Source organism: Notothenia rossii (assembly GCF_949606895.1).
Source record: "Notothenia rossii genome assembly, chromosome: 9".
Taxonomy (NCBI): domain Eukaryota; kingdom Metazoa; phylum Chordata; class Actinopteri; order Perciformes; family Nototheniidae; genus Notothenia; species Notothenia rossii.
The window spans coordinates 40,053,347-40,065,380 of record NC_136907.1 but is presented as its reverse complement, the minus strand read 5'-3'; the positions used below and the strand labels follow the sequence as shown (position 1 = coordinate 40,065,380).

General features: G+C 42.9%; 1 protein-coding gene across 1 annotated transcript in view; it reads left to right on the top strand.

Annotated features, from left to right (window-relative positions):
* LOC307017955 (epidermal retinol dehydrogenase 2-like) overlaps positions 1 to 12,034 on the top strand; it is an 89,291-nt gene that overhangs the window by 51,346 nt on the left and 25,911 nt on the right. The window contains exon 6 of the mRNA XM_079647939.1: positions 9,168 to 9,293. Coding sequence (XP_079504065.1) covers positions 9,168 to 9,293 — 126 coding nt within the window. The remainder of the gene's footprint in view (positions 1 to 9,167; positions 9,294 to 12,034) is intronic.

Below are 12,034 nucleotides of genomic sequence, written 5' to 3'. Positions count from 1 at the left end.
GACTCAGATTCATGAAGAAGACATAATGAAGACATGATGAAGACTGAGGCTCATGATGAAGACATGATGAAGACTCAGGTTCATGATGAAGACATGATGAAGACTCAGACTCATGGTGAAGACATGATGAAGACTGAGGCTCATGATGAAGACATGATGAAGACATGATGAAGACTCAGGCTCATGATGAAGACATGATGAAGACTTAGGCTCATGATGAAGACATGATGAAGACTTAGGCTCATGATGAAGACATGATAAAGACTCAGGCTCCTGATGAAGACAAGATGAAGACTCAGGCTCATGATGAAGACTCAGGCTCATGATGAAGACATGATGAAGACTCAGGCTCATGATGAAGACAAGATGAAGACTCAGGCTCATGATGAAGACATGATGAAGACTCAGGCTCATGGTGAAGACATGATGAAGACTCAGACTCATGATGAAGACATGATGAAGACTGAGGCTCATGATGAAGACTTGATGAAGATTCAGGCTAATGATTAAGACTCAGGCTCATGATGAAGACATGATGAATACTCAGACTCATGGTGAAGACATGATGAAGACTGAGGCTCATGATGAAGACTGAGGCTCATGATGAAGATATGATGAAGTCTCATGGTGAAGACTCAGGCTCATGATGAAGACTCAGACTCATGGTGAAGACATTATGAAGACTGAGGCTCATGGTGAAGACATGATGAAGACTCAGACTCATGGTGAAGACATGATGAAGACTGAGGCTCATGATGAAGACTCAGGCTCATGATGAAGACATAATGAAGACTCAGATTCATGAAGAAGACATGGTGAAGACATGATGAAGACTGAGGCTCATGATGAAGACATGATGAAGACTCAGGCTCATGATGAAGACATGATGAAGACTCAGACTCATGGTGAAGACATGATGAAGACTGAGGCTCATGATGAAGACATGATGAAGACTCAGACTCATGGTGGATATATGATGAAGACTAAGGCTCATGATGAAGACATGATGAAGACATGATGAAGACTCAGGCTCATGATGAAGACATAATGAAGACTAATGATGAAGACATGATGAAGACTCAGGCTCATGATGAAGACTCAGGCTCATGATAAAGACATGATGAAGACATGATGAAGACTCAGGCTCATGATGAAGACGTGATGAAGACTCAGACTTATGATGAAGACTCATGTTGAAGACATGATGAAGACTAAGGCTCCTGATAAAGACATGATGAAGACATGATGAAGACTCAGGCTCATGATGAAGACATGATGAAGACTCAGACTCATGATGAAGACTCATGATGAAGATATGATGAAGACTCAGGCTCATGGTGAAGACATGATGAAGACTCAGGCTCATGGTGAAGACATGATGAAGACTCAGGCTCATGATGAAGACTCAGGCTCATGATGAAGACATAATGAAGACTCAGGCTCCTGATGAAGACATGATGAAGACTCAGGCTCATAATGAAGACATGATGAAGACTCAGCCTCATGATGAAGACATGATGAAGACTCAGGCTCATGATGAAGACATGATGAAGACTCAGGCTCCTGATGAAGACATGATGAAGACTCAGATTCATGAAGAAGACATGATGAAGACATGATGAAGACTGAGGCTCATGATGAAGACATGATGAAGACTCAGGCTCATGATGAAGACATGATGAAGACTCAGACTCATGGTGAAGACATGATGAAGACTGAGGCTCATGATGAAGACATGATGAAGACATGATGAAGACTCAGGCTCATGATGAAGACATGATAAAGACTCATGCTCCTGATGAAGACAAGATGAAGACTCAGGCTCATGTTGAAGACTCAGGCTCATGATGAAGACATGATGAAGACTCAGGCTCATGATGAAGACACGATGAAGACATGATGAAGACTTAGGCTCATGGTGAAGACATGATGAAGACTCAGACTCATGATGAAGACTCATGATGAAGACTCAGGCTCATGATGAAGACATGATGACGACTCAGGCTCATGGTGAAGACATGATGAAGAATCAGACTCATGATGAAGACATGATGAAGACTGAGGCTCATGATGAAGACATGATGAAGACTCAGGCTCATGATTAAGACTCAGGCTCATGATGAAGACATGATGAATACTCAGACTCATGGTGAAGACATGATGAAGACTGAGGCTCACGATGAAGACACAGTGAAGACTGAGGCTCATGATGAAGATATGATGAAGGCTCATGGTGAAGACTCAGGCTCATGATGAAGACATGATGAATACTCAGACTCATGGTGAAGACATGATGAAGACTGAGGCTCATGGTGAAGACATGATGAAGACTGAGGCTCATGGTGAAGACATGATGAAGACTGAGGCTCATGATGAAGACATGATGAAGACTCAGGCTCATGATGAAGACATGATGAAGACATGATGAAGAATCAGGCTCATGTTGAAGACATGATGAATACTCAGACTCATGGTGAAGACATGATGAAGACTGAGGCTCATGGTGAAGACATGATGAAGACTGAGGCTCATGGTGAAGACATGATGAAGACTCAGGCTCATGATTAAGACTCAGGCTCATGATGAAGACATGATGAATACTCAGACTCATGGTGAAGACATGATGAAGACTGAGGCTCACGATGAAGACACAGTGAAGACTGAGGCTCATGATGAAGATATGATGAAGGCTCATGGTGAAGACTCAGGCTCATGATGAAGACATGATGAATACTCAGACTCATGGTGAAGACATGATGAAGACTGAGGCTCATGGTGAAGACATGATGAAGACTGAGGCTCATGGTGAAGACATGATGAAGACTGAGGCTCATGATGAAGACATGATGAAGACTCAGGCTCATGATGAAGACATGATGAAGACATGATGAAGAATCAGGCTCATGTTGAAGACATGATGAAGACTCAGGCTCCTGATAAAGACATGATGAAGACATGATGAAGACTCAGGCTCCTGATGAAGACATGATGAAGACATGATGAAGACTGAGGCTCATGATGAAGACATGATGAAGACTCAGACTCATGGTGAAGACATGATGAAGACTGAGGCTCATGATGAAGACTCATGATGAAGACATGATGAAAACTCAGGCTCATGATGAAGAAATGATGAAGACTCAGACTCATGATGAAGATATGATGAAGACTCAGGCTCATGGTGAAGACATGATGAAGACTCAGGCTCATGGTGAAGACATGATGAAGACTCAGGCTCATGATAAAGACTCAGGCTCATGATGAAGACATAATGAAGACTCATGATGAAGACTCAAGCTCATGATGAAGACTCAGGCTCATGATGAAGACATGACGAGGACTCAGGCTCCTGATGAAGACTCAGGCTCATGGTGAAGACATGATGAAGACTCAGGCTCATGGTGAAGACATGATGAAGACCCAGGCTCATGATGAAGACTCAGGCTCATGATGAAGAAATAATGAAGACTCATGATGAAGACATGATGAAGACTCAGGCTCCTGATTAAGACTCAGGCTCATGATGAAGACATGATGAAGACTCAGGCTCCTGATAAAGACATGATGAAGACTCAGGCTCATAATGAAGACATGATGAAGACTCAGGCTCATGATGAAGACATGATGAAAACTCAGGCTCCTGATGAAGACATGATGAAGATTCAGATTCATGAAGAAGACATGGTGAAGACATGATGAAGACTGAGGCTCATGATGAAGACTCAGGCTCATGGTGAAGACATGATGAAGACTCAGGCTCATGGTGAAGACATGATGAAGACCCAGGCTCATGATGAAGACTCAGGCTCATGATGAAGAAATAATGAAGACTCATGATGAAGACATGATGAAGACTCAGGCTCCTGATTAAGACTCAGGCTCATGATGAAGACATGATGAAGACTCAGGCTCCTGATAAAGACATGATGAAGACTCAGGCTCATAATGAAGACATGATGAAGACTCAGGCTCATGATGAAGACATGATGAAAACTCAGGCTCCTGATGAAGACATGATGAAGATTCAGATTCATGAAGAAGACATGGTGAAGACATGATGAAGACTGAGGCTCATGATGAAGACATGATGAAGACTGAGGCTCATGATGAAGACATGATGAAGACTCAGACTCATGGTGAAGACATGATGAAGACTGAGGCTCATGATGAAGACATGATGAAGACGTGATGAAGTCTCAGGCTCATGATGAAGACATGGTGAAGACTTAGGCTCATGATGAAGACATGATGAAGACTTAGGCTCATGATGAAGACATGATAAAGACTCAGGCTCATGATTTAGACATGATAAAGACTCAGGCTCATGATGAGGACAAGATGAAGACTCAGGCTCATGATGAAGACATGATGAAGACTCAGGCTCATGATGAAGACAAGATGAAGACTCAGGCTCATGATGAAGACTTAGGCTCATGGTGAAGACATGATGAAGACTCAGACTCATGATGAAGACTCATGATGAAGACTCAGGCTCAGGATGAAGACATGATGAAGACTTAGGTTCATGGTGAAGACATGATGAAGATTCATGATGAAGACTGAGGCTCATGATGAAGACATGATGAAGACTCAGGCTCATGATTAAGATTCAGGCTCATGATGAAGACATGATGAATACTCAGACTCATGGTGAAGACATGATGAAGACTGAGGCTCATGATGAAGACATGATGAAGACTGAGGCTCATGATGAAGATATGATAATAATAATAATAATAATAATGCATTTTATTTATATAGCGCTTTTCACGACTCAAAGATGCTTTACAATATGAGGGAGGGTAGACAAACAAGGACAGGCAAACAAGTAAGTATAGTAAAATAAATAAAAAGGCAGTCAAGAGGAAATTGATTGAGAGGAGGGGGGCTTATGGGTAGGCAGAGTTGAAAAGATGTGTTTTGAGGCGGGACTGAAAGACTGTGAGGGACTCAGAGTCACGGAGATCTTGGGGGAGGGAATTCCAGAGCCTAGGAGCTGCCACTGAGAAGGCTCTGTCCCCAAAGCTGCAGAGTGTGGATGTGGGAATGGATAGGAGTCCGGCTGCGGTGGATCTGAGGGACCGTGGGGGTTGATAAGGAGTGAGAAGGTTTGTGAGATAAGGGGGGGCCAAATGGTGGAGTGCTTTGTAGGTGAGGACCATCATTTTGTAATTGATGTGATGGGAGACAGGAAGCCAGTGGAGCTCTTTGAGGACTGGGCTGATGTGATGCCATGATTTGGTATGTGTGAGGAGACGTGCAGCTGCATTTTGAACCCGTTGGAGTCTGTTGAGGGATGTAGTGCTGATGCCGTAAAGAAGTGAGTTGCAGTAGTCAAGGCGGGAGGAAATGAAGGCATGGATTAGTCGTTCGGCTGCGGGGCGGGTGAGAGAGGGTAGGATTTTTGCAATATTGCGGAGGTGGAAAAATGAGGTTTCGACTGTTTGGCGGATGTGAGGTTCGAGGGAGAGGGTGGGGTCAAAGATTACGCCAAGGTTGCGTGCCTGATTGGAGGGGGAAACAATGGTGCCATCGATGGTGAGTGTTATGTTAGTGACCTTGCTGAGGGTGGATTTGGAGCCAATTAGGAGGAGTTCTGTTTTGTTGCTGTTCAGTTTGAGGAGGTTATGTTGCATCCAAGTTTTAATAGCTGTCAGACAGGAATCGATGTGGGTAAGGGGTGGGTTATGGAGGGATTTGGTGCTGAGGTAGATCTGAGTGTCATCAGCATAGCAGTGGAAATCCAGGTTGAAGTGGCGGAGTATCTGACCGAGGGGCAGGATGTAAATAATGAAGAGGAGGGGTCCAAGTACTGATCCTTGAGGAACACCTTGGGTGACTGAAGCTGTGGCAGAGGAGTGGTTGGGGAGGGAGATGAAGTGGGATCGTTCAGTGAGGTAGGACTGGAGCCATCTGAGTGCAATACCTTCAATACCAATGTCCCTGAGTCGGGTGAGCAGGATGTTGTGGCTCACGATATCGAAGGCTGCACTCAGGTCGAGGAGGATGAGAATATTGAGGGAACCAGTGTCAGCAGAGGTGAGGAGGTCATTGAGGACTTTGACGAGTGCAGTTTCTGTACTGTGGTGAGGACGAAATCCAGACTGAAGGGGTTCATAAAGCTGGTTGGTTTGGAGATGGCAGTGAATTTGATTGGCTACAATGCGTTCAAGAGTTTTTGAGAGGAATGGTAGGTTGGAGATGGGGCGGTAATTAGTGAGGGAGGAGGGATCAAGACCAGGTTTTTTGAGGATTGGAGTAACGGCAGCAGTTTTGAAGGCAGAGGGGACGGTTCCATGGGACAGCGAGGAGTTGAAAAGGTTAGCAAGATAGGGGCAGAGGACGGGGAGGCAGGACTTCAGGAGAGGAGTGGGTAGAGGGTCAAGGGAGCAGGTTGTGGGATTTGAGGAACCGATCAGATGGAGTAATTCAATTGGGGTAACGAGGTTGAACTGGGAAAGGCGGCGCTGGGGAGGAGGAGTCAGGAGGTCAAGGGAGATGGGGGGAGAAATGGTAGCGGTGGAGGTTGGGGGAGATGCTTGTATATCAGATGGAGCTGAGAAGGAGTGGTTAATGGCGTTAATTTTGTCTGCGAAAAACTGGAGGAATGAGCTGCAAGTAGCGGAAGTAGAAGTAGGGAGGTTATCAGCACGAGGTTTGAAGAGCTTGTTGAAGATGATGATGAAGGCTCATGAAGGCTCATGGTGAAGACTCAAGCTCATGATGAAGACTCAGACTCATGGTGAAGACATGATGAAGACTGAGGCTCATGGTGAAGACATGATGAAGACTCAGACTCATGGTAAAGACATGATGAAGACTGAGGCTCATGATGAAGACATGATGAAGACTCAGGCTCATGATGAAGACATGATGAAGACTCAGACTCATGGTAAAGACATGATGAAGACTGAGGCTCATGATGAAGACATGATGAAGACTCAGGCTCATGATGAAGACTCAGGCTCATGATGAAGATATGATGAAGACTCAGACTCATGGTGAAGACATGATGAAGACATGATGAAGAATCAGGCTCATGGTGAAGACATGATGAAGACTCAGGCTCCTGATAAAGACATGATGAAGACATGATGAAGACTCAGGCTCCTGATGAAGACATGATGAAGACTCAGACTCATGGTGAAGACATGATGAAGACTGAGGCTCATGATGAAGACTCATGATGAAGAAATGATGAAAACTCAGGCTCATGATGAAGACATGATGAAGACTCAGGCTCATGATGAAGACATGATGAAGACTCAGGCTCATGATGAAGACATGATGAAGACTCAGGCTCATGGTGAGGACATGATGAAGACTCAGGCTCATGATGAAGACTGGCTGAAGACTCAGGCTCCTGATAAACACATGATGAAGACATGATGAAGACTCAGGCTCCTGATGAAGACATGATGAAGACATGATGAAGACTCAGACTCATGATGAAGAATCATGATGAAGATATGATGAAGACTCAGGCTCATGGTGAAGACATGATGAAGACTCAGGCTCATGGTGAAGACATGATGAAGACTCAGGCTCATGATGAAGACTAAGGCTCATGATGAAGACATAATGAAGACTCATGATGAAGACATGATGAAGACTCAGGCGCATGATGAAGACTCAGGCTCATGATGAAGACATGATGAAGACATGATGAAGACTCAGGCTCATGATGAAGACATGATGAAGACTCAGGCTCCTGATGAAGACTCAGGCTCATGATGAAGACAAGATGAAGACTCAGGCTCCTGATGAAGACATGATGAAGACTCAGATTCATGAAGAAGACATGGTGAAGACATGATGAAGACTCAGGCTCATGATGAAGACTCAGATTCATGAAGAAGACATGATTAAACTCTCGTTGCAATCCTTGTCAGCCAACAATGGAAACATGTTTTGGAAACGTTCTTCAAACAGTTTAATAACATTTTAGTTGCCAGTTATATCCTGGGTAGCCATGTTTTCGTTAAGCACACTAAAAAAGTCATTCGATCATTCCATTAGCCAGAGATCTTGTGTTATTTTACATTACGGGAACAGAAAAGGACAGTGACTTAATTCCTAACATAGGATTGATTGTGATCATCTATGATCTCTTTAATATAAGAGGTTTCTGTTATTTTCTATCCTTTTTGATAAAGTAATGTTCCAAGCCTGTTGGAATGACCTTGTTGACCTTGTTTTCGTTCATTAGCTGTAAGACATGACATATTATATGTGAAAATATCAAAACAGTTCTAAAGAAAGCAAACAAAAGTATCGCTGTTGCACTACAACATATTTCAAATGATCTGCTCACAATTTCTGTTATTGACACCTTTTTAAAGCCAGCATTATACAAAGAGGTCAAATATCTGTAATGTCTTCTATTGGCAATATCATTATAAACTTCGCTCTCCCCCGTTTTCTTTACATGTTCCCCCATATTCAATATATTTTTTTATCCAATTGTTTCCAATGTGCTTTATGCAGGAATATTTTCTATTGGGGAGGATCCCTTTTGAATGGAATTTTCCTCAATCTGTTCCCAAAAACTCATTTGTTATCAATGCACACATACCACATAGTGCCATGGCCACCCTTGTTGTTTATTCAGTGTACCAGCCTTTAACCTTGCTCTAATGACTCACACAAATGGACCCATGGACAAGAAGAGCGACGAGCCTCAGGCCTCTCCGGGGACACTGGCAGACATTGGACTGACGGTGCCTTTCTTTTTTTCCCCGCGTGCGCACACACACACACACACACACACACACACACACACACACACACACACACACACACACACACACACACACACACACACACACACACACACACACACACACACACACACACACACACACACACACACACACACACACACACACACACACACACACACACGTACACTCCTAGAAGTCCTGGGGTCAGGTTTTCAATATGTTTGCTGACTAGTGTCCATCTGTATTTCTGTCCCTCTGCATTCACCCATCAAACAGCCCCTGAAGGCACCAGGACACATGCTTCACGCCTGACCTGTCACTTCCTACTTCTCACACACTTTTAAAACGACATCTAAAAAAGGGCCTGCTCAAAGGATCAAACTGTTGTGGTATCCATGTATTGCTGTATTTTTTTGTCTAAATCCTTTTTCTTGTTTTCACCAGGTGGCCAACACTGCTGCCAATCCTGGATCCAAACTATGTAGCTAAGAAGATAATCCAGGCTGTGCTCACAGACCAGGTGTTCCTGCTCCTGCCCAAAACCATGTACCTCATCACTGCTCTCAAGACGTGAGTGTCTACCTTTGTATTTCCGTTTACTGAAACCCTTTCTCCATACACCTTTCACTGTACAGAGTCAATAGCGGACCTAAAGTGTGTCCAGAAATTCGATACTCTTTTAGTCTCCTGACCTTTATGCTAAGCATTGAAGTGAACCGCCTGTTTTTTCACTAGGCCATGCTCATACAAATGTAAATGTATTCAGAAAGGATGCTAACATGTCTAACGTGGCTGCACCACATTACTGTGTCTGGTTCTAAAGGCTTAACCTCTTAACCTGTTCAGCCCGATTGCCCCCGTCGGCACAGCACTATTCACAAAACTGTGTCTCAGGGCTTCTTACCATTAAACAACCTATTAATGTGTCATACCCACTTAGCTAACTGACGATATGAACCATTTTTACCAAAACGAAACACAAGGCTGAGCGTCTGAATTAGCACTAAGCGAAAGAGTGCTAACACACTTAACACATAACTCATGGTGGCAATATTTTATATTTAATGCAATCTGCACAAACTATATATCATATGAAAGCTGGGATTCCACAGATTCCAATGTTATATTTATCATCACTGTGTGACCAAAACACTCTGCAGCGAAGCCAGGAAAGACAACACACAACTTCACTTTACGTGGGCAAAACGGTATACGTCTTACCTTTGCTGTTTTCTGATCAAAAGTTGTGTACAAGGGCATTAAAACGCATATAAACGCTGCTGAAGGTTAATCCAATGTCTCTGTGTCACTTTGAAACGATTACTGATAATCCATCATAACATTTATTTCAATAAGAGTAGTTTCATATATAGCTGCTATGAGAGTGTATGAGAGCTTCCGGTTTTGGGCATGCTGGCTGCGCATCAATCTCATTCACCAATGATAATGTTTAGATGGATTTAGATGGATCCCCTCGATTCTATTGGCTCTTAACGGTTCAAAACAGGTGTCAATCACCAAAATCGACCGATGGGTTCCAGAGGCAAATACACCCAAATGACCCCAGAAGTGTTTTTTTCTTTTTTCTAAACCTCTCTAAAAAGGTCAAATTTAACTTGTTTTGCATCAATCTTGATACAGGGTACTTATTATATGTTATAGTTTGGATTCCTAAAGCGTTTTGGCTACTATCCCATCATTCAAGGGTGGTTTTCACTATAAGTAAGGTTTTTTTTTGGACAGAAACTGTAATTTACATTTTTTTACTATGTTCAATCTGAATTTACTTTTAAATAAAGACATCTATATTGATTCTGACTTTTTTACATCGAACTCACAGGTTTAACATTGCTTTGAGAAAAAGATTATTAATTTACCCCTTTTTAGAAGTGAAGATATAATCATTTGTTCTGGGCATGTCATTTTCGAGCCTGAGGCCTGAGATTCAGGCTCGGGGCTTAACAGGTTAAAGAGGCCCTATTATGCTTTTTGGGTGTTTTCCCTTCCCTGTGTGTGTTCTATCGGTTTTAGTGCATGTAAATGGTCTGCAGAGGCTAGAATCACTGTTTCCTCCAGAGGGAATTTCTCTCATACACTCCCCCCCCCCCCACTTGCCTAAAACGCCTCCATTGGACTCCTTTGTTTACTTCCCGAACATAATGACATCACTATGTCACACTTGTGCTCCTATTGGTTGGCGCTCCTAAACATTTTATGTGATAGGCTTTGAAGCGGGACATCTCTAAGCAGCTAACCAATCAAAGCAGACTGGGCTCTGGTTTCAGACAGAGGGTGAACAGAGGCGCTGCAATCTCAAGGGCCACGCTCTATGGTTCCAGATAAGGGTACTTTTGCTCTCGAGAGGCTGGCCATTTTTGCTTCATGCTCCACTGAGAAACTTTCATAGGAATGTACAAGGTCCCGCCTCCAATGCTGTATCCAGTTCTCTTTACGTATCCATGTGCAGCACAGGTTGTATGAGAAAAATAGATAATGTCACAGTAGAAGCACATACAATAGGAAACTGAATCCTCTGACTGATCTCAGCCTGCTTATAATTGCTCTTTCAAATATAGTCAGAAATACAATGCAGTTGATGTCACTGACTCATCTGTTTTTGTTTCAGACTAGTAGGGATGGGTATCGTTAAGGTTTTAACGGTACTACTACTTTTATCGATATCGCTTATCGATCCGGTCCTTTAACGGTACTCTTATTGGTTCTTTTGGAGAAAGAAATAATGTAAACTAACTAAACAAATTGTGAACAAAATTAACATTGCTTTTTATTTCAATTAAAGGTCCCATGTCATGGCCATTTGCACTGTTCGTAATTCCATTGTTGAGGTATACTAAAATAGAATATACAGTGCAATTTTCCAAACTCGCATTGGTTTCGCATACAGCATCTCTGTAAAGTATGTGTATTCACTCTCTGTCCTAAACGGCTCGTTGGGGCTCTTGCCCCCCCGCTCCCCTTGAGCCCAGTGTGCTCCGATTGGTCGGCTCGGCCACTCTGTTCTGATTAGTCAACCACCAGAGAGGCTCCTCCCATGTCTAACAGTGCTTTTTTCGGCTCGCTCTGAGCAAAACATAATTCTTACGCTAACTAACCAAACTGTACCTACAACTGTTCTTATAGAAGAGTAAGTTATTTTTACCTGTAATAAACTACTGCTGTTTGATGAAAAATCAAATCATGGTTTGCTATATATGAATGATATGTTATAGGAGCAAATAATTCCGGGGAGAAAGGCTACTAAGTATTTCCATCAAACTTTATTTTTAAAAATGTACAAAATGAACATGTGA